The 24,418-nt window shown below is 49.6% G+C and overlaps 1 protein-coding gene across 4 annotated transcripts in view; it reads left to right on the forward strand.

The window, feature by feature from the left end:
* Window positions 1-24,418, forward strand: part of LOC144169854 (band 4.1-like protein 4) — a 135,415-nt gene that overhangs the window by 56,440 nt on the left and 54,557 nt on the right. For all 4 annotated transcript variants that reach the window (XM_077699245.1, XM_077699244.1, XM_077699243.1 and 1 more), the window contains exon 2: window positions 13,496-13,600. In XM_077699245.1, coding sequence (XP_077555371.1) covers window positions 13,496-13,600 — 105 coding nt within the window. The remainder of the gene's footprint in view (window positions 1-13,495; window positions 13,601-24,418) is intronic.

The raw sequence follows: 24,418 nt of genomic DNA on the forward strand, positions 1-24,418 counted from the left end.
ACCCATTGATTGGCCACATAAACCAATCAATCCCACACATGTCCCCACCCGCGGTCACGTCACCCAACACTCACTCTCATGCACTCATAGCACTCATAGACATCGTCACTGACCGCCCGGAGTGGTCAAACCATTTCGCCAGGCGGGCAGCACATACACAAGGCCAAAGCCGAACGCCTCATTTCTAATAGCAATATCGTATCTGCTCACCTGCCCTCCATCGCCCCCCCCCCCCCCCCCCGCACACACACGCACAAGAACACAGAAACCACACATAGACACACACTGAATAAAAGAGTGTCGAGTATGTTGCGGATGCTTTAGGGTTCGTGCAGGAACTCGAAGAAAAAAAAGTGCATACTCAGCGGCCTTCATGGCGCAGCAGTTAAGAAGCCGTGGCCGTATCCGTCTGTTTCCGAGCCGGGCTGACGGGCCGACGAGAATGACAAACATTCCCTTTCACCTGGTAATAACAAAACAGAAATAAAGGGGTCACGGATACGGACAAAAGAGACGGGAAGAGCCACTCTTCCTGCGGAGACCCCGCTCAAGGATGCAAACCGTTGTTCGTCGGCACCGTCACGTCAGTTTCCCTGAGCCCACGTGGTCATGCGAGGGCGATGTGGCTCAACAAAAGGCCGCGAAAACTTGGTCGCGCACTATGATGAAACGTCGGAGAAAGAAAAATGTGAAAGAAGAAAGAGTATCTTCAGTGAAAAGGAAGTTCCGCATGAAAAGAGCGAGATACCGAGCCTGCAAAAAAGCAGCAAAGTCTGGCGGCAGGGCAGGTCATCGCTAGTCTTCTGAGTGAGACCCCCCGCTCGCCCGTCTTCGGCTGCACCGCTTGCGTCCAGCGCGCTGCTCAAGCAGCCCTTGCATGCACGCACAGCAGCATGCTCTTCCACCGTGGTTCGTCCCTGGCGGACAATGGCTCCTTGCCTAAAAGCCCTTTGCTCGCGTTCTTGCCGAGGCGCTTTTCTTTTTCTCTCCCTAAACATTTAAAGAGGCTTTTTGTCCCGGAGGTAATCGCACCGGCCATTTGTCTTTCCTCCTCTCCTTTCCGTCCGACACAGCCGCGTCCTTTATTTTGTGTCTGGCTCGTCGTCTTCGTTGTGCTGTCCATTCCAGCGCACGACGAACCCCCGCACCTTCTCTTCTTGTGAGCGAAGCACTTCTGTGGTGGCGGGTCTCGGACGTCCCACAAAGAAGGCACGTTTGGCAGCACTGCACGTGCTCGTAGTACGCGTTTTTAACGACACACGCATGTTTCGCCGGCTGCGCTTCTTGCGGTGAGTTCAAATAAAATACGAGAATAAAGAAGAGAAACGCTTCTTCAGCCTTGGGAGACTCGGAATAATCCTTGTTGTTGAACCGTTGAAAACGCTGGAGGTACGTCTGAGTACGTCAGGCCGGAGGGGACAACTAATGGTGAGCAGCACGGGGACAAAGTGCTCATAATAGTTCTCTCGCAATTTAGTTTGGGCCTAAAGGTATTTCTAACCTTCGTGACTGCCCATACCTCTGTGAGAACGATCTCTGCATAGTGGCTCACTGATGCTCTCTTTCCTGGTCGGGATCATTGACTGAGGGGTGACTGGTTACGCTGCAGGGCGATACCGCCGTGTCCCTGTGCCCCCACAGGAATGCCAGGCGCCCCTATGACACTGCCGGCTACGAACAATCGTGCAGCGGCGAACTGTTAATCACGCGATGCACGGTCCACTTCTCCCACGAGCGGCGCTGGAACCGCCGAATGGATCCAGAAACAGCGACCGTTACGGCAGCGTCCCGTGGTCCTTCTGATTCAGCCCGTGACACGATCAAATGCTTTCGTTCGCTCACCCGGGGCCTGCGGGTTCAGGGACGAGCCCTTGCTGACCGTAGCTTCAGCGATGCGGCAGAGGAAGAAGGGCCGACCAGAGGGCAGCGGAAAATAACAATTGCCCGCTCGTCCATCAGCGGGGGCCCTCCCCGTGCAGTTCGGCCCCCCTCGGACGGTCATCATCACAGTGCGGCGTCTGGAGAGGCCCCCCGAATTAGGTTGGGTCGTCCGGCTCTCTTGTGCCGGGGGGCGCCTGTGGGGGTCCCCCGCACCGTCCAGGCTACAGAAACACGTAACGCTCGCCGTCAGTCCGATGGCCCGGAGAACCCCCATGCACGTTGTGTAGGAAGGCGCACTCCGGAGTTGGCACGTGCGTATGGTACTGCAGGGTTGTGGATGTCGGTTGTGCACATGAGCACTGCGCGCCTCTGCCACGATTTTTATTCGACTATTGCAGCGGGCCATTCCAAGACAAAGCGCCCTCATCTCGTCGTCTGTGCATGGTGCATTAAATATAAAAGGCCGAAGAAGACAACTTTTAGTTGTCTGCAGTGGGACACTGATCATTCTGCTGTGAAACTAACGGCGCAGCCTATTGGTCAATCTGAACATGCACGCTTTGCACGCGTCACGATACCGAGCCATACACTTTCGTTACAAAGTAACACGCTTTTATTTTTATTTTTGTGGCGGCTATAGAGTAGTGTTGCAGACGGAAGCTGTGTCTGTCGCTTCAGTTAGGCTGGCAACTTTCTCTCCCCACAGCGCTCATTAACCATAGCGCGGTGGCTGTTCGTAACGGCTGGTCAGATAGGCCATGGTCTCCAAAGGCTACGGTAATGAGGAGGCCAGTAAGTTGAGTTACGACAAAGCACTTGTGCGGTCGAAAGTTAAAGAGTCTAACTATATATACACTCTTCTTCCGCCTTCTCCGTAGCTTAACTGACGTGACGTGACTGGAGGAGCGTTTTCCGTTCATTAGCGTGTTTCTTATCTTCGAACAGCGCCGACACAATGAAGGTTTAGCCTCGGGCCCGCCGCATTCTCGCGCATTATAGTCACCTTGGATAACCGCGAACGAAAAGCTAGAAAAAACCGCGTGGCCCAGGGGGCTTGCATGCGTGTCCGAAAATTGATGTAAGGAGGTCGTTCATGCATATATGCAACGCCCTTTGTGGCCCGCCTTTATTTTTTGTTTCACCGGGCTATCCCCGACCGACTCCACCGACGTTGCCTTTAGCGCCATGCATGCCGGCACGCAACTTGGGACCACAGAAAAGTTTATGGGATGCTTGGCCGCCACCTAAGACGTGGCGATGGCTTTTTGCGTTCGTTGTCCGTATCTGCTCACTGAACAGCACTATCGCCATCGCTTGGGGGCTATGCGGTGACCTGCAGTGGCTAAAACCGCTCCCGCAAACGTGATCATTTGCTGCGGTTAGGAGAATTATCTTTGTGCAAGTGCCGCAGGCTCACGAAAAGGGCGCGCCTCATATTTGCGCTCTCCAGGGGGTATACTGTCGTCGTGCAGATGGTGGCCACGAATCAAATGGTTGAGAGCCGGCTGACCGAAATTCTTGGTGTCGGAGCCGCGACGACTGGCGGCGGTACGCTGTTTGGCAGAATCGCCGAGAGTATACGTTTACTCGTAAGAATCAGTGACACTTGAACAGCCGCGTCGGGTCTCCCGGACATTGGAGAGGAAGCGTCGTCGTCATCGTCAGCCGTTGGCCCTATACACCGCAGGAATTTCTCAGTGACTTCCACTAACTCCTATGTCTCTTTGGCTTAACTTTCGCCTGAATCTTATCCCCCCACGTGCACTTTTCTGCTTGGTTTCAACGGTATCCAACCCGTATCTCGCCTGTGGCGCGGCGCGCACATGTTGTCACCGCATTTTCAGGTAACTTTTAACTAGACGCAAACTCCTACTTTCTTGGCGGCAGAAGTATACGTTGCGTATAATTTTGCTGGATAATGGTTCCCAAACGCGCCCCATGATATATGCCAATCTTTATCCCCATTCGTGGTTTCGGCCCGGGGAGATTCCGTGTTTACGATAGTAACCTATCCACTCACCGCGTCCACTGCTTTTTTAAAAGTGTTCATGCGGCTCAGCTTTTAAAAATTAATTTTAGATTTAATTATCATCATCACGGGGACTAGAACCACCATAGTACTTAGTGGCACAAAAATAAATCCAATTTATTTGTATTTAAACTCAAATCAAACTCTAACGGGTGTTATTTTGCGTGGGACCTGCGCTGAAGTACTTGTTAACAAGATATCATCGGAGAACTGACGCTGTTCTTGGCTTTTGAAGAGATCTCAAGAAGCTGGACGGTCTCAAGGGGTCCTGAAATGAGGGCTCTTCCCCAGGGCTGACTGCTCTATAAAGACGTTTATTCCTCCTCCTCCTCTCCGACTTTGACTATCCTCAAACCAATCTTTTATTGCAACGCCTAAACGTGTGCCTCAAGTATGAGGTTTAAACCCCTGAGAAGACCTGTCTGTTTGTGTAACGCCTTTCTTAATCTTCTTATGAGGGGTCATGGTGCCCGTTTATTCTATGCATATCGTGAACAGTGACTGGAGTTTCCGGAAGCCTATCAAAACGAACAGGCGAATAAATCTCGGACGGCTATAACTAAAAAAAAGTTAGCAGGCACCCCACAATATTCTCTCGCACAGTTAATATTGAAGCTTGTTAGCTTACGCGTGACGCGCTTTGAAATTTGTCCAAAATCTAACCATGTTTTTTTTTTTTTTTTTTGTACGTGAAACGTTTTTAGGATTTGTGTACAGCATTCCGTGAAGCCGAAGCGGCGCGACCAAATCAGTCGACGCTGATTGGCTAACAGGCCGCGTGAGCACGCCTGGGCTCCAAACTTGCAGCGCGAGTTCTTCAGCGTGAAACTTGTTCGCGAGCACGCGTGACCATGGGCTCACGCCTCGCAGTGCGCGCGTTCTTGCACTTTGGTATAGAAGGCAAAGTCATGCAAGGAGCGGTGGGCAGGGTTTTCCTGAAAACTTGAACGTCCAGGTTTAGTACTTAAAATAGCGGCGCCCATCGACGATACGATCATGATACTGTGGCGCGTCGTCGCAAGAGAATTCTTGATCCCTTCGTTTCCTTACCTGCCTGCACACGTTGGCGTCTCTCTCTCCCTCTCTCTCTTATTCGAAGGGGGAGCGTCTGAGTAAATGAGTGCAATGGTACGGCACTTATCCGAATGCCTGGTAGTCACGACGGACCGCAGATTTGTGCCTTTGCAGAACTCTCGTAGAGACTGCAATATTGTCACGTGGATATTTGTCAAGCAGCGATCCCCTGCTTGCGGTGTGTGTGATCGCCGTGCAGTGTTCAATACCCAGTGAGTGATACGGGATTGCTCCAGGGGCCAGGCAGCCGCGGAAGCATGTGGGTCCCGTGAAGAGGGAACCGCCCCCATCCGGCACGTAGTCGCCGCAATTTTGTGCTGCTAAATAAAGTTGCTCTCTCTCTCTCTCTCTCTCTCTCTCTCTCTCTCTCTCTCTCTCTCTCTCTCTCTCTCTCTCTCTCTCTCTCTCTCTCTCTCTCTCTCTCTCTCTCTCTCTCTCTCTCTCTCTCTCTCTCTCTCTCTCTCTCTCTCTCTCGCTCTCTCTCTCTCTCTCGCTCTCACCTTGGTCAGCCAGGTGTTCGAAGACGACGACGCAAACGTGCGGGTCCACCGCTCGCGGGCCAGAACGATTCAGCCATCTTCGCTGAGACTCGCCGTGCTGCATGTACTCTTCGGTGTAGCGCTACGCCTAATAAATAGGTACATCGCCATCCTGCAGCTGTCTACACCTCCGTCTACTAAGACGCAACAATACTTCTGCTTTGGAGGCTCTGATACTGCGTCATTCAGGCAGTACTCAACCCTATGCGCGTTATCTTCGGAATATACCTGCATCAGGAACTCTCATATGTGTATCACTTCCTTATCTATGACGCTATTCTGCTCAAGCGACATTAGCGGCAGCGTACGCATCTTTGAATTGAACGCGTACATATGAGCGCTTTTTTTGCCGCTTAAAATTCTTTTTTTAAAAAAAGAAAGAAGCTACGGCGCAAGAGGAAGGAAGCCCGTGGGTTCATCAGAGTGGCGTGAATCGCGCTGTGCACGTTCATGCGGCACCGGCGCGCGTGACTGTCGCCTCTTCGCGGGAGGAAGCCGCGGCAACCAACCGCAGGCTTCCAGGGACCAGGACGTGTGGTTTACTCGTTCTCTTTTTATTTGTCTTCAGACTTATTTCTCCATTTCGTTCGCGTCTCGATCCTCCACGTAAGCACCTCCGCACGTAATCCGTGAGGAGTCGTCTCCCGATTTTACTTTCTTTCGCCTCGCGTTTCTTTCCGTTCCGAGCACCGGCTTCCGCGGGGGACGTCTGCGCGCAGGTGTGCGTTGCTGAGTTGGACGGCATCGCGCGAATCGCGCTTTCCCGGTCGCCGCCGCCGCCGCCGAGGAAAGCAGTCACGCACAGCGCCTGTTCGAGTCCTGGGCGAGTGCCAAATGAATGTCATATATATCCTCACGAGATGGACGAGCTACGCGAAGCAGTAAAAAAGTGACCGCAGCGGCGAGTACGGTCTCCCTCCTATACACTCACGATGCCCCGACAAGCCGTGAGCGAGGCCATCGTTTGAAGAAAAAAAAAAACCAATTCAAGATGTTTGCAGCTGCAGCTATCATGCGCATCTGCTTCTCTGTCTCTGGATAGTCCTGCCGGCATAGCTCGACAGCGCATGCACGTGCGAGGGCAGGATGGACGCTCTTTATATAGACAGCACTATCCGCGACGACGACGTCGCTCTGATTGATTATTCCGATTTGATTATGAGGCTTAACGGGTATACGCAGGCGATGAGGGGTGCCGTAGTGGAGCGCTTCGGATTAATTTTGACCACCCGGGGATCTTCAACGTGCGCGGAAATCTCGAGCACACTGGCGTTTTCGCTTTTCGCCTCCATCAGAAAAGCGGCCGCCGCGATTGCGAATCGAACCCGCGTTTTTGGGCTCAGCAGCACAGTGCCTTAGCCACTGAGGCAATGTTGCTCTGAATACCCGCGATACTGCGTCTTACCCAAGTACCTGAAGAAGGACGTTCGAACATGTTGCCGAGGAGGCCGCGACAGCCGTGCTTGAATTACCGCAACAAGTGGCTGTTCTTCTGCGCAGATATCCTGAAGTCAATCAGAGACAGCTATTTTCTGAGATCTTGACTGCCCGCATTGTTGGTGAACTGAGTCTACCCTCATGGTGCTGTGAAACCTATATACCACCGAACACGTTACTATTATGGAGGGGTGAGTAATTTAAGGGGGCGAATTGAATAGCATCCAATTCGGGCTGCGTCGTACGAGACTATATCACTACGGCCGAGGGCAGGAAACGTCGCCCCTGTTCTCTCGGGCAGCATGGATCGCCGCGTTGCAATCCTTCAACAATCACGCTGTTCCTGCAGCACGTGCTGTGTTATTCGCGCAGTCGTGCCTTCGACTCAACGTGCGCAACGAAGACCCGCACGCGTTGCTGCCTCTGGGCTAGCTAGCCCCATCAGTGTTTAACGGCGGTAATGAACTGCTGAATGGCGGCGAGCAGGAACTCTGGCCGCGCGTGCCGGCTTCCCAGAATAGGTTCGTTGCAGGTGTGCGGGCACGCGACAAGGTCCGCGAGTACACTGAACCACAAGGGCGCCCCCGCCTTCACCCCGACTGCGGCAGCCCTGTTGCACGGCGTCTGACCCGTGCGTGCCAGGGGCCACGGGTTCGCTCGCCACGGCGCACGAAGGCGGCGGGGTTATCGGGGCGGGCGATCGGTCGGCACCGAAGATCACCGATCGTTCATCGCGCGCCCGCGCACGCCTTCTTCGTGCGTCGGCAGGGCTCGTCGCCGTGTCGTGAGCGTCGCCTCTTCCTCCTCCGCAGGCTGGACCGCGGCGTGGCGCCCCTTTTGTTCTCGCCCTTGTCTCGTCTTCGTCGTTTAATAACGGCCCCGGCGTACTCTCCGCACAACTACACGCGCTCTCTCCTTCCTTTTGGGATGCACATACCGAGCCAGCTCGTCGCGCAATGCGGAGAGCGTCTCGTGTGCAGCTGCCATTGCCGAGCCATTTTGTGCGCGGCTTGAGCATGCGGGCGTCTTGTCGGCGCTCGTTAAATGCGCGCCAAATGTTGGCAGCATGGCGGGAGTAATTACGGCGACCCCGAGGCAGGAGTCGGGGTCGATGTTAAACACCCTCTGCAGGTGCGCGCCGTCGCATGGCTTCCCTGCAGCGCGTCGGTGCTGAGAGGGAGAGAGGCTGTAACTACGCCGCTTCCAGCTTCCTCCTCGAACAATACGCGCTCGAGTATGGCAGGATATAGGGATGCGCGTGAGTCGGTGAGGGCACGGATCTCGGGCGCTCCAGATTGCCGTCTGTGCGGCACGCCCGCTTGTTTCGGGCTCTGCTTGCAGGGTGTACGAGATCGACCCCTTTGCCGACGCGCTCGACACTTTGTTCCAGGCCGACGCTGGCTGCAAACTGACGTGGCCGGACAGCTCGTAGCACGCGGCCTGGCCGGGGTCGTGATTCATTCTATTCGTGGAAGACAGGACCTGTACTAGCTCTGTCATGCGGCCGCAGACAATGCAGAGCAGCTCTACACTGGCCACACGTCGCCTTCCGCGCTGCTGCTGCGGCTGTTTGTGCGGGCAGTATCTTCTCTCCCGCATCGCCCCCGTGTTGTTCGTGTTCTTCATCTTCTTGTTGTTCTCCCTCTTTTTGCTCGCTTTCTTATCACTCTTTTTGCCCTCGTCCCTTTAGCTTTTTGTATCACTGACTTATGTCTGTCTCCCAGCAAACTTTTGCCCGTTCGTAAGATGTCAGCGTACGTCACGAAGTGTAGTCGTTATCATCATCATCATTACTCATTCTAAAGTGAGCAGCAGGACTGGGGGTGGTATTGTGAACCCTCTCCCCCAACCGTCATCTGTTAGATACGCATTCTATGCGCCTGCATTGTGTTAAGACTGTAGCAGCATTAAAGGGGAAACGCATGAGTCGTCGCATGGGTGTGACGTGCCAAGCGAAGCGAACAACGTACACTCGTCAGAAGCTGGTCACATGCGACGCTTTTCCATCTCCGACAACTGCTTAATCTATTTTAACAGCAGAGCTGTTTAATCTTTTAGTTCCGCCGTCGAACGTTATCAGAAAAAAAATACCAAGAGCACGTGAGCGTCGTGAGGAGCGCCCGGCGTCGCCAGCTCGACCTTCAAGAACCCACTGCCCAGCGTTCGTGGCGTGATCTCTCGCATGCTGTTCTCTTCGCCAGTTCACGCGCGTTCGTGCCTTAAGTAAGTAGTACAGACGCCGAGTTCGCGCTACAGACACCGAGTTCGCGAAGACCATCTGCCTCGGGTTCTAGCGCGTGCTAATAACGCGGTCCACTTTGGGAGAGATGTGAAAGCCTGAAGACAAAACGATCCGGGTCTGCCAGTCATGGAGAACTTGCGGCGGCAAGTTCGGAAGTAAATGGGACGTGCACAGCCGGTTCTCCGACGAAGGAATAGGGGCCGCCAGCTATGTTGTTTTTCCAGCCTTGCACCACTAGTGCAAGCTGTGCTTTTTTTTTTTTTTTCATCATCCAAGTTTTCCACCTACGTCGCTCCCGCATGAGGCGGGAGTTATCTTCTTTTTAGGCCCAGGTCGTGGTTCGGTCGCCTACGACATATCAAGAGCAATTAATTGACAGCGGGTTTGGCAACAAGCCTGTCAGAACTGAGTCCCTCGCTATTCGTGTAGCCAATCAGATTTTTAAATGAGGGGCTTGTTGAATGGACGCCGAAAGGGAAGCCAGCGGTCAAGAACATTGATTGATTGATTGTAGGGCTTAACATCCCGATGCAACGCAGGCGATGAGGCGCGCCGTAGTGGAGGGCTCCGGAGTAATTTTGACCACCTGAGGATCTTTAACGTGCGCCGAAATCTCGTACACACGGGCGTTTTTGCTTTTCGCCTCCATCAGAAAAGCGGCCGTTGCGGCCGGGTATCGAACCCGCGACCTCGTGCTCAGCAGCGCAACGCCTTAGCCACTGAGCCACGACGGCGGGTCGGTCAGGACTTCGCTGTTTCGCTGTTTCGAAGGACTTCGCTGTTTCGTGTGGAAATATTTTTTTTATATGAAGGGAAGTGGAGGACAACATGCTGTCCAGATGGGACCCGAACCCACGACCCTTGGATTACCATAACATGTTTCGCAGCCTACTTGTCACGTAGCCAAGAGAGAGAGAGAGAGAGAGAGAGAGAGAGAGAGAGAGAGAGAGAGAGAGAGAGAGAGAGAGAGAGCGATCTTTAATGAAGTCTGGCGATGTTAGCTGGGCTAAAATGCCTAACTTGCTACGCCAGTTGATGACGTGATGAAAATGATGGCGATGATGTTCAAGAAGTTGATGCGTACAGATACGGCGAGTTATTCACAGCGACTGGTCTAGACCTGTGTGTTGCAGGTACTCTATCAGAGCTTTGGTAGCCCGTAAAGCGCGTTTGGGACAAGCCCATGGTCCTAAAACGTCCTTTAGCTGCATGTCCACGGAAAGCCAAGTTCGTCCAGGAAAAGTGACCGCACTAGCGACGTGTTGCCAGAATCGATTAAAAGTGGTAGTCATACATCTTATTGTTCTTTTCAAGTACGCAATTTCTTTTTACGACCCCTCTCGCAACGCTTTTACTTCGCCTCTGAAGCAACGCCCGCACGACCGGCCGAGTACGGCACCCTGCAATTTTCATGGGTGTGATAGCAAAGCCTGTACGAAAAGATTTATTTCTCAGCGAAGATTTATGGACTTCAAGCCGTTCAAAGTGTGTGCGTTCGGGTTCTTTCTTTTTATGAGATGATTGGAGACCACAAGCACGCATGCGCTTTGCCTGTCTCCTCCGTGTTTTGATGTACGGGTATTGTTTTAGGCGTGACGCGCTTTCAAAGCGCAGTTAATGTATTGCAGTGAAGCAAAGGGCCCGCGATCGATGGATCTACAGTTCCCTGCAGGCAGGCAGGCCGGCTTGTCATGTTTTGTGATCCTTCAATTTATCTTCTTTTACTACTATACAGTCTACTCCCGTTAATTAAAAGTCCACGGGGACCGCAAATTCTTGAGATTAACCGAACTTTTAATTAAGGAGAAAATACAATGACAGTATTGCCATTAGTCCGAAACACGTCTCCCTTCTTGGTTTTGTTCAGAATCTCGGCTCTCGTCGGCAGTACGGGCGTACGAAACGGGTTGCCATGATAGTTGAGACATAGCGAAATTCGAAGCATGCTCACGCGGAACTGTGTGCAACAAACAAGGTTGACGACCTGACGAGAGAGACACGTGCGCTGGCCGTGAGTCTCAGCACACATGCCGCTTTATCGACCGTGCGCTGCCTTAGTTGCGATGGCGCGGACATAGTTCAGAGCAAGGCGTTGCTTTGACACTTAAAATTTTTGAATTTTAACACGAAAGTGTTTTATGCCCGGGTACACCTTGATCTGACCGGTGTCATATCCGTCACGGAAATGACGTCGCCAGAAAAAGTTTCATTGACGCGGCGGCGACCGGATTCGAGCCACGAACTCTCTCGCCGCAACGGGAGGTATACACAGCGCTCACTCTGCCCACTGCGCTACGACTTCAAGCGCAAGAAGGTCTACGAACGCGCCTTATATCTTTCCCACTATTACCTTCATTCAGATGCCGTCTAGGAGATACTGCCTTCTAGGAGAGGCGAAGCGAAGTAGTTCATCATGACACTAATGAGCGGTGACAGTTGGCGCCTCGACGCCCGCGTCTTCGTGTACGGGGGACGCGGGTGAATGAGTCACCCTGCGCCACCTACTGCTTTCGGTTTCGGTTCCGTTTGTTCGCACGGTTTTCAAGTGGGTGTGGTTTCAGTCGGATTTCGGTTTCGTTCGCACGGTTTTCAAGGGGCTGGGGTTTCAGTCGGATTTACGCAATGTTCAGGCGCGTGCAATCCAGTGTCTAACGTTGATGCGTCTAACGGTGTCATACCGACTTTAATATAAATAGCGATGTGCAAGTTCATATGGATGCACAAAAAATGCTCCTGTGAAGGCACATTCCACTTTTGTGTTTTACCGATTCCTATGAAAGAGGCATCAACCACATCTTTTTAATCGAGAAATATACGATCGCCTCCATGCTTTTTATTCGAAATAACTTCCGATTAACCGATATGATGTGTTTTAGCATCGCATTATCAAACGACCTCTTCCATTCAGTTGCATCTAAAGTTGCCGGTACCTGAACATCACTTCCAATTAACCGAAAATTCCAATCAAGCGACTTCTAATTACTGAGAGTTGACTGTATCGCATTCATACCACCTTAATTTATGTAGTGAAAGGCAGATAAAACCACAGATAAATTCCCATAAACGTGTGAATCCCATAAAAACAGACGTCGATTGGGTATTCGTCGAGGCCTTTGAGGCCTTTCACCAAAAGGCAATGCAGATTCCACACAAACCGATTGTTGTTATGCACGGATAAAAAGAAGTTCGCGTCTGCAGTACCTAAGCTAGCAAAGCCTTGTCAGCACGCATTCGAATGCCCCAGTTTCGATTTCGACGTGGGTGAACGATTAATGCTAGGTATATCTGACATCATAAAGGATATTTACCAAAGCCAGAACAAGCCGCACACGCGTTCGAAACAAGCTTATTTCTGCCATTGCTGTTCAGGACTTCAATTTATTGCGTAAATGTTTAATTTTGTTTCTTAACAACGAATATCGCTGCTGATGACGCGCTGTACAGTTGTGTTATCTTTTAGAGAATTTGTAGACATTATCGCTGAAACACACTACGTATCTAATACACACATTTGCACGCAGTGCTGTCGCCCGTTCCCGATGAGTGTAATGCATGTCAGGCCTATACGCGCGGAAACTTTTTAATCATTCTGGTAACCATCTCCTCATTTATAAATTAATGGACCAACGTCTTAAAGTGCTATTTGATCTGACTGTCACCAACACTGGCGGTAACGCAGGATGTTTTCAACGGAGGATTAAACAGCCACGCATGCATTATTTAAACATACGTGAAATGGGAGAGGTGTGTACTTTCACGAATAAAGGCGGGAAACTGTAGCGAGTTCATTCCATACGTACTTGTTCAACAGGAAACGAAAGCTTCAACGTTTATGTTGCTGTTATGCTCAACCAGGCACGTGCACGTTTTCTTCATTTCAATTCGTTTCATTTATTTTACTCTCAAAGCCAGGTGCTTTGGAGGGGAGTGGGTAAAGTTATCCAAAGAATACAACAAAAGCAGTGCGGTTAAATGGTACCGGCAAAAACAGTGTCAAGTAAGGTTCTTCGTGATTCTGTGAGGGTTCTTCGATGGCAATTGTTGGCAGGGAAGGTGGTTCGAGTCCTATGATGTCCTGGGTATAAATGACTGAATATATGTTTCAGTGTGAAAAACACGTCTTAGTGTGGCAGAGTCACATTTCTTGGAGCGACCTTGAACAATGCGTGCCGTCGCAACAGGCCAACACGACTATACGGGCTTTTATTGCGCGTATGCGGGGAAACGAATCAATGCATGTGTGCGTGGTGACTCTGTTCGGTGTATAACGTGAGTTTTATTTTCATTTCGCAGAACACGTCCCGGGGCCAAGACCTTCTTGACGTGGTGTACAAGCATCTGAATCTTCTGGAGACGGCTTACTTCGGTCTCCGCTTTGTAGACAACCTTGCGCAGACGGTAAGAACTGTGCACTCTTCATAAACGCCTCTTTAGTTTAAAATACGATGTCTGTCTGTCTGTATCTATCTATCTATCTATCTATCTATCTATCTATCTATCTATCTATCTATCTATCTATCTATCTATCTATCTATCTATCTATCTATCTATCTATCTATCTATCTATCTAATATAATCGATCTTATCTAATCTATTAAACCTAATCTATCACATCTGTCTAAAATAATCTATATAATATATCTAATTAATCTATCTAATCTAATCTAATCTATCTGTGCGTGTGTGTCATAGTTATAAACCATTTTTATAGATAATCCTGATGCCACGTTCTAAAACAGTGTTTATCGGACTGTGTAATATCAAAGGGAAAAGGAGGAGGACGGGGCCAGCACGAAACAAAAAAGTGTTAACACTTCTTCAAAAAGAATGAGGTAATCATATTTGCTTTTACAGCGGCACTGCTATATGAGGCACGTTGCCATGGTTTTGCGGTTCCCTTCCATCCAGTGTAAAAACTGCCTGTAAATCATGCTTCACTGCAAGCTTTTGCATAATGAAAGAAAGCCAACTTTATGGAGAAAAAATGGCGCGGTGCATGGAAACCGAAATAACGTTCGACAACGGAACATTAGCGCGAAGCTCATGGCGCTACTGTTTGTAAACGAAACACTTTGATGAGACGTATCCCATCAGGGGACGATTCAAGCAGTTGAATGTAAACAAAAGAAATAATTTCTGGACTTGGCGGCAAGGGGGCTCAATTTTCGGACCAAACCGAATTTAATATTCAAGGGGTCCCGCAACCACGTTGACGTGAGCACTGTTGACCTGAGGAACAAAGGGATGAAAATAATGAACGCTCTTGAGCTTCAGCGCCCCTAAGCATAGTTAGCGGACCATTAGTCGCACCATAACGTAGGATGCGGATTAATTTAGGCCAAGTGACGTGAATGCTTAACGTGGTTTGCGCGGCTACTTGCACACAAGCAGCGAACTTATCCCAAGGAAATCAACGAATTCTGTTTAGGACTAAGCGAGGCAATCATTCATGCTGCTTCGAAGGTTTGCAAAAGAGTTGAAGGGTGGGATGTGAGCTAGACACGTTGTTCACCGACAGGTAGTTCCACTGCAGCTTCGAGGCTGCAGCCGTCTTAGGTACCAACTTTCCACCAAATATCTTTGTATATTGTAGTTTCTAATACGATGTTATAGAGTGCTGTGTCATAAACTAGGGCCGAAAAGAAGCCTATAGAAATCGGCGGCACACATTGTCTGCGGACGCCCACAACCGCGCAGAAGGCGCATGAGTGGACCCTGCGCACCAGTGATGAAAGAGTATAATTTTCTGAATTTATTGTGTCAACAGCGCATGTATAGTTGAATTTGTGTAAAAAAACAATTACTGACATTCGCCTGCCGATAAAATCATGCCCATTAGTTTTTCGCCCATTAATATACCTTGGGTATCACTTGATTGGTAACGTTTAACTTCGCCTGTGAATTAATCTCGGGCTACCCACCAAGCCGCACTAATGACTTCAGCCGCAGAGTAGAGCTCTGTTGAGCCACAGAGATGAAACTTTGGACTGGTTCTAACCACAAGTTGTTGAGAATAGCTTTATGCCCAAATTTAAAGGTCACAATTTTAAAGCATACTTTTCCCTTATCTGTAAATCCGCATGGTAAAGATATCGTAACGGCGTCTCCATCGTCACTCTTGTCTTTCTTATCCAGATATTTATGCTTCGCATTTGAAACGGTTCGTACGCCAGACAGGTTTCTGATTGGCTTCCGGCTTAGTATCTGCCATCGACAGGACAATCGGTGGCGCCTTAAAAACGTGACTCCACGACGGCCGTATAGGTCAGTCACGAACGGTTCCTTCAAGCAACCAGCCTTTTTTTTTTTTTTTTTGATAATCCGACCGAGGATTTTTACCCTTAGAAGCCCAGAAGGACGAACTCGGAACAGCTTCGCACTTCAAATTTGAGGTTGAACGTACGGAAAAGCGGGGCTATATGTGAAGCCCGCTCCGTGGAGAGCTCCGGATCAACTGGGCTACCTAGGGTTCTCGAACGTCGCCTGCAACGTCACGTACACGCCTGCGTTTTAATCTCGATCGCATCGCAGATACGGACGCCGAGAAGCAGTCCAACTCCTTAGACAGTGCACGCTACCGGGAAATGTGCGATGCCTCCTATGCATGGTACCAAATATCAGCTCATGCACTCCGGTATATTTAGGAGGCGCTGCTACCGGTCGTGCAGGCTCTGGCTTATTTCAACAGTGCCGGTCTGCTTGCCTGTTGCCGTACCGCACCAGTGGCGGCAGCGCGTTGTTGCGGAGAGACCGGGTGGGCGTGGCGAGGAGACAAGTGGCCGAAGCGCGCCGGAGTCGCGCTTCGCTGGCGCGAGTCCCCGAAGCGCGACGGATGGCCACCACGCTCGGTGCTGACCAGCCTCCGCGTTCGCTCTCTTTTCTCCCGTAGCGTGACGCTCGCTACCCAGTGAACAGATCAAAAAGGATGCTGCTCTGCTAATTGCATCCTCCTTTTTCGCTTTCTTCGTTTCCCTCTTCGGAAGTCATTTTTATTCATTTAATTCGGTAACACATCTCGGGGCCGCCGGTGGAAACATAACTTTGTCTCGAATAAACGTAATGGAATTCTGGTACATTAGCCTCAGAAAGCTAATGCAGCAGTGCTCCCGCTGGGAGTATCAAAGCGGCGAACTGTAGTGCGTATTCGCCCGGCGCAGAGTACTGCAAAAACATCAAAAAACAAAAGCAAAAATGAAGAAAATTACTGCGAGTACCAAAGAACGCGAACAAAAGTTTGATTGATTGATTGGTAGATTGATTGTGGAGTTTAACGCGTCGGAACTGCGCAGGTTTCGGTGCGTCGTAGTAGTGGAGGGCTCCGGATTAATTTTGACCACCTGGGGATCTTTAACGTGCGCTGAAGTCTCGCACACACGGGCGTTTTTGCTTTTTGTCACCATCAGAAAAGCGGCCGCTGCGGCCGGGAATCGAACCCGCATCCTCGTGCTCAGCAGCGAAAATACTATATATATATATATATATATATATATATATATATATATATATATATATATATATATATATATATATATATATATCGTGTCTTGTATGATCCTGTTCATTTTTGACTAGATGCTGTTTTACTGTGTATTATTGACTAACTTTTCACTAAATGTGCGGAAATCAACAAAATTTCTGTTAACGCGACTTCAAGTTTCGAGGCTCGCGCGCAGATTCGATTTTGTGAGTCTATGTGTGTATGCGTGTGTATTTGCTTGATACAGTTGACTTCATATTGGTTGTTAGTCTTGCCCAGCGGTGTTATATAATTTGTAAACTAACTCTGTTGATTTTATGTGCTCCCCCTTACTCTATGCCCCACCCCATGGGCCTGTAAGGTATCTTGAATAAATAAATAAATATATATATATATATATATATATATATATATATATATATATATATATACATATATATATATATACATATATATATATATATATATATATATACATATATATATATATATATATATATATATATATATATATATATATATATATATATATATATATATATATATATATATATATATATATACATATATATATATATATATATATATATACAGAAAGAGATGCCGGCAGTCTACAACGCCAAAGAAGGCATAGGGGAATGGTTGGACTATTTGTTACCGTTAGTGACGTTACATTACTATTATTATCATTTTATTAATTACGTGATAAAGAAAGAAAGAAAAACACGCGCCCAGAGTGGGGACCAAACCCACGCCTTTCGATTAGATCTCGAATGCCTTACCAACTCGGCTATCTGGGCGACTGTGTTCTCCTTCGCTTTCTGGGTTATTTATATTTACTACAACTGTATCTGACGCTTGAGGGTGGTAGCCAGCGCCACTCAGACTACACGGGGAGAAGGGGACCTTCTTTTTCAACCCCCGGGGCGTGACGCGAACGTCTACAGCCTGTGCGAAAGCTTAGCGAGGGCCTCGGTTCTGGCAGCCTTGATGCCAAGGTAGCATAAGAGGGTTTCCCGCCAGTTACCCGCTTATGACAGGCTGTAGACGTTCGCGTTACACCCCGGGGGTTGAAAAGAAGGTCCCCTTCTCCCCGTGTAGTCTGAGTGGCGCTGGCTACCACCCTCAAGCGTCAGATACAGTTGTAGTAAAATATAAATACCCCAGAAAGTGAAGAACACAGTCGCCCAGATAGCCGAATTGGTAAGGCATTCGAGATCTAATCGAAAGGCGTGGGTTCGGTCCCCACTCTGGGCGCGTGTTTTAGATGCGGCGCATCTCTTGCTCTGAGGCATGTCCCTCCTGCGTCGTCGGCGTCCGTCCGCACGCCACCTGCGCATGCACGACAGCATAACGACAGCTGGCGCGCTTGGTTGGCGCGCGCTTCGCTGCGTTAACGCTGCGTTAACAGCTGCTCCGGTGCGCATGTGCGTGTATGCGCGACTCTCTCCCGCGGTCTCCTCTCCTTCAAGCGCTGTGCATATAAAGCGGGTATCGCTCCGCGGCGGTTCAGTCAGCGCTCGCTCTCGTTCTTCTCGAACATCGACGATGAAACCAAGATTTGACCACTGCTGCGGCAACCGCTCACTGTGCACTTTACTGACCATAAAGTCATAATTATTAAATGTCATAAAGAGCTGGGTGGTGGTCGCTAAAACTCGTGTACCCTCTCATTTCGCGTATGCACGCGCCGCATCACACCAGGGTTCCTTCGCGGGGAGATGGGGGCAATCCTTCTTTCCTTCTTTCTCACGTAACTAATAAAAAAAAGAATAATGTAACGTCACTAGCGGTAAAAAATAGTCTAACCATTCCCCTATGCCTTCTTTGGCGTTGTAGACTGCCGGCATTTCTTTCTGTATTTTCTAACGAGCCCCTCATTTCCAAACCATATATATATATATATATATATATATATATATATATATATATATATATATATATATATATACATATATATATATATATATATATATATATATATATATATATATATAGAAAGAAATGCCGGCAGTCTACAACGCGTACAGCGTACACACATATATATATATATATATATATATATATATATATAGAAAGAAATGCCGGCAGTCTACAACGCCAAAGAAGGCATAGGGGAATGATTAGACTATTTTTTACCGTTAGTGACGTTACATTATTATTTTTTAAATAAATGCATGAGAAAGAAAAACACGCGCCCAGAGTGGGGACCAAACCCACGCCTTTCGATTAGATCTGGAATGCCTTACCAAATATATATATATATATATATATATATATATATATATATATATATATATATATATATATATATATATAAGCACGCAATGTTCCAAACGCGGCAGTAAAGTAGTAAAAATATAATATCGTTTTCAGACGCAACTATAAATATATTAAGCTTTATCGAAGCGCCGATTCAAGGGTTGTTTACGTGGCTGTTAGAGGAAAAAAATCCTCGGAGATGTCGGCTCTCTGATTTAAATTCAATATTCAAAATAAATAAATAAATAAAATTATAAAACGAGTTCGACACAACGACAAATTGCGTCGTTGTATAACCGTCACGTAAAGAAGATGCCGTGGCGACATTACTGCGAAGATTACAGACGGATGTATACAGACGGATGTATGATTAAAACGTCCCATTTTCAAACAAAGTGCGAGAAATCAATTTTACAACGGAACCGCTGAGAAGGCTCAGAAAATTCGAGAAAGCCTAAAACATGCACAAGAGGTATGTCAGTGTGATTAACTCTTTAATTATTTGTGGAGGTAAGACGATTTAAAGGAGAAGGATGGATGTTGGATTATAAAAAGTGACCTCTCTCTATCTTTCTTGCTGCCTCTAACGCTGTACATCCTGCGCACATACACTCTGCACACCAGCTAAAATTTCACGTACGTGAATAGGGCAAAGTAGGTGCTCGACAAGTATGTTTACTTTGACATAAGATGTTGCAGTGGAGCTAAAGGCTCAAAAATGACACGAAGTATTGAGCACGCCGTAAGAAACAATAAACTACACGCGCCCTGTGTCTCCTTTGTATTTCTTCTTTTGAGCTGCGGATTTCCTCAAGACGCTTTACCAGCTTACCAAGCTATCTTACGAGATAGTCTCAGTGCGAATCCCGCTTCCCCTGCGAATGCGCATGCGCGCGCACAAAAGACGAGCGCTATGCGACCTCTACGGGCAACCGTGCGGTTTCTGCCTTGATTCGCCAAGGAATAGCGATGGCCCAGGGCAGCCGCACTGGCGATCTTCTTTTCCATCGTTTTTCCAACAAAAAACGTTTGCGCGGAATGCCTTGAACGGACAATGGGGTGCCGCCGCGATCGAGGCAGACGTCTCTGTTTACAATGGCGAGGGTAAACACGAGAGCCGCGTCGACCCGTCACGAAGGCCGCGTGGTTGGTCAACACACTCGGCGCGCTGAGAACCGTGACGGCTTTGCGGACGGCATCAGGGTCGAGTGGCGAAACTCGCCGGAACGAGCGTTTACGCGGCTCGGCGTCCGCGAGGCGGCCTGCGGGGCGAAAACCGTTGCTTGGGTAAAGAGTGCACATCCCTCAGCTCACGTGGCGGTGGTGCCGTTGAAGGCGGGCAACCTCGCATTCTGGGACCTTGTGCAGGTTGAAGTGTCGGCATTCGTGGTGGAAGTATCGGCTGCGCATGATAGTGCGAGGGTAAAGACAGGAGAAGGTCGCGTGTGAAGGGCTTAGCACAATCGTAGACGTGAAGCCCAGGATTGGAACTTGTCGTGAAAGCTTCCTCATCCCTTCTGTTCAACTTTTCCCGCGTTTTGTTAAGGGGGTTGGGCGGATAGCAGGGATTTCACTATTCATGCCCGTGTGTGCTGGCGGATCGGCCTTGCAAGCTAAGTCTGTGAACGAAATGCTTGGATGTGTGGCTTGATGCGCCACGTTAGAAAATACCACAGAGCCAACGACCTCCCTCCCTCTCACCCTAGCCTGTGTTCAGGGTGAAATTAGGTGATCCCTACTGTTTGGCCGTACCAAGGGGTCAGGCTATTCACCCCCGCTTCTCACTCACAGTTGGAAAGCACTTTCGCGGTTCAGAGTTCTGGTACTTTTGATTTAAAACAACCAACATAATACAATCGCCCCCCCCCCCCTTTTTTTTTAAAGGGTTCGGGATCATAGTGTTGCCTGCAGTCATTCATTATTGTAGCTGCTGACCAAAAGAATACTCGCTTGCCCAGCAGGCAGTAAGTCCCGTCAACCCTGCATGAGGTACGGCGGCGTGCCCTGTAAGAGCGATCACTTGGTCACAACGCAGGAAATAGCCTCTCGCACACAAACTAACGCTTCAGCCCTGAGGACACGCCGTGCCGCCGGTGGTGCTGGACGACGCTGATATTGGAGCCTCCGAGAGCTTACCTGTACACTCGGGAGCCGCCGATTGGTGGCCAAAGGCTATGTTGATGGGCGCAGGAGCGGCATACCCGTAAAATTGGGCGCGCATAGCGTGTTATCACGGGCCACACCGTTCCGTGCTACAGAGTATATACAATGCGATACCTGTCCGCTGTTTATCCGAATCGCCCCTCAAGAAGCACTTGGGTGGTCGATGACTTGCAGAGTGTTTCATTTTCTTTTCTTTTTTCCTACAAAGAAGCGTGTATGCACTCGGAAGTTGTTACTCATACATGGAGGGGTAAGGCTTCCAGTGCGGCGTAAGAATGCACCGACACGTGTCATTACGCGGAACGCGGAGGTGCTAAGTTTGCAAGCGAGCGGTCTCCGCTCCCTTTCCCTACCGCATCCTTACGCTGCAACGCGTATTGGACTGGAAGGAACACAGAGAAGAGGGAGAGACGATCTGGCCACGAAGGAAATCTCTGATGGATCTTTTCTCTCCTATTCTCCTGCTGGCCGGTCATGAGGAAAGAAGGCCCTAGCGGCCGATAGCCCCGAGGCCAGTGCCGTTGTGCCCCGCTGTCTCCTCTTCCCGCTCTGTGAGCGCGTGTGACGCAACCCGGCGGCGATGCTCTGTACGCTCAAGTCGCCTATAGCAAAAAACGCCCGAATAGAACGGGATTGATCGTTCCCCCTTTATCATCTACGGGGCCGATGAACGATGATAAGAAACAATTTTCTTTGGGCGCGCGCGTGTGTATGTTGAATCCCCACGGTCGCACTGCACGACAAGATGCCGTTGGGAAGCCCAGCGGCATTAGAATCGCTCATGTCCATTGTCGATCCAGCAGCTACTTGCAAAACGGTATGGAAATAACGAAGCTTGACTCTTGGACAACCCACATTTTTAAGCGAAGCTTTTATTGGCTGACTTGCGTCGTCGGTGGCGTCGTACGCCGAAACGCCTTGCGGCAAAACCAACTTTGACCGCGTAATGATGACGACAATGATGATGATGCCCTTGAAGTGTTTGAAACGTACCTACTCAGGGGATTAGCTAGGGATAAAGTGTTGACTGTGCTACTGTTAGAGCTTATGGACTTACGTGCTCTTCTGGCGCAGCTCTCGTCCACAAGTTCACAGCTGGCGTGGGCGCACGCGCGCGCACGGGTGTCACTCTATATCACGCCACAAAATGAGCCAATCAGCGTCGTCGCTCACACCAAGTCACATCGCCGGGGCGGTCACTCGCTCCTGTCGGGTAGCTCACCTTCTAGCGCGGCATGGGTAGGCCGCCCGTTGTTCGCTCCGCGGAAAAGCGGGCAGCAATTAAATAACGCAAAAGTTTTAGATAATTGAGGAAGAACGGCATACAATTTCGTATGCCAAACATTTGCGTTGGGGCAAAGCTCAGCTAAATGAAAGGGTTTCGTTTTAGTCGATCGATGGTTTTGCGTTTTCATTTTGCTCATTGCGTTTTGATTTTGGCAGAAGTGTTTTCGTTTTCAATTTGCGGTCACTGAGTTTCGATTGTGGTCGTTTTCGTTTTCACTGAGGTCAAGCTTCGTGTGCACCCCTATTTTCGGAGGGAAGCAGTCCGTTAATTTTTTTTTTTTCGAATGTGGAAGTTTTTATAGGCAGAAAGAATGTTTCTCTGCTGAGCTCGAGGCGGAAAGCGAAAACGCCCGTGTGTTCGAGGTTTCGGCGCACGTTAATTAAAGATGCCCAGGTAGTCAACATTAATACGGAGCTCTCGACTACGGCGCGCCTTGTCGCCTGTGTAGCATCGGCGCGTTAAACCTCATAATCAATCAATCAATCAATCAATCAATCAATCAATCAATCAATCAATCACTTAAAAGGAATGTTTCTAAGATTAAGGAAATTATCGACACTTACTTCAAAGCAACTTATACTCCACCAATGCCGCCAGCAAAACAAATGTTGGGCTGCATGAAGTGCTGCTCACTGTACTCTGATTCATCAACATCAGCATCATCGTCTTTGTCGTTGTTGCCATCATCATCATCATCAGCAGCAGCAGCTTGTTTGCATCTACTGTCCCGACGTCTTCCTGTTCCTGTCTTGCGATGCTCCCCAGTCCACTTCTCGCCTCCGAATTTTCCGATTTCGCTTGACCTCGCACGAAGTTGCGACGACCGTTTTTGTATAGGGTCCTCTTCCTCCTTCGCATATAAACGTCTTTCCAGCTGTGCCGTACGTGTATACGTAACGCGGCGGAATGCACGCATTCTCGCGGATCTCCTCTTTGTATCACCCCTTCTTTACGGACGAACCGCACGCCGAGGGGCCCCAAACAGTGGCGCCGGTTCATTGCGGAGAGAAAGGGTCGAACGAGAACAAAGTAAAGAAGGGAAGAGAAGAGGCGACTGGAGACGGCAGTGGCCGACGAAAACCCGGAAAAAGGAGCCGGGCTAGAATGGTTCGGGGCGGATTGCTCCGATGGAGCCCGACGGTTCGCGGGCGAACAGCCGGGAGTGCCCGCACGCGTGCGTGGTGTCCCGCGGTGCCCGATAACCTGGGCCCATTTCCACGGCGCGCGGCTGTTGTTTTGTGCGTGCTGCCGCTGCTGCGTTAGGCGAGGCGGCCCACCCAAATTTCGCTCTGACACAGGCCCTCCGGGGGTGGCGAAAAGAAACGAGGCGACGCAGATGGGTGTCACTGAGATAATTCAAGAGAGGAAGCTTGAATGGCTTTGGGAGGAGATAATTATCGGCGCTGCGTGCTTCATTCATGCTGTCGCAGTCTTCTTGCGGAGCGCGCTGGGGAGCCTTTTGCAGGAGCACCCGATAGCCCGAATCCGAACGTTTAATTGTCTGCGGTTGGGCGCCACCCTGTTTGTCTCGACCCGCGCCACACGGCGGAGCGAGCCAGATGTAATTGGTGCTATTCATAAACAGGACTCGGCTGGCGTGCAATAGGCGTGCATTCTCGAGTGGGGAAGTGTACGCTGCGTCTGTTAGTAACGGTGTGCAACCAGTCCGTACTTCCGGTGATGTCTTATGGGCAGAAAGTTGGCGACTTAGTGAGCACCTTTAGTCAGCCCAACGAGTCTTGAAAGAAGCATGATAGAAGTAACGCTAAATATGGGATTGGAATTATAGTGAGCAAACTCGGCGGAAGACGTCCTAGTTCAAATTAAGATAAATGAGGAGGTGGCTCAGGCATGTGATCGGGGGCACAGACAACAGGTGGACACCACTAATAGAAGGGCTACGGACAACGGGACTAGAAGTGAAGACATATATCTCGATGGAGGGATAAAATAAGAGAATTTGATGGAAGAGAATGAATTCGGATAGCGCACAGCACTCGATTGTTTTGAAGTCTGTGGGAAAGGT

This window comes from Haemaphysalis longicornis, unplaced genomic scaffold (genome assembly GCF_048455015.1).
Source record: "Haemaphysalis longicornis isolate Haplotype H1 unplaced genomic scaffold, Haemaphysalis longicornis Haplotype H1 scaffold_2, whole genome shotgun sequence".
NCBI lineage: Eukaryota > Metazoa > Arthropoda > Arachnida > Ixodida > Ixodidae > Haemaphysalis > Haemaphysalis longicornis.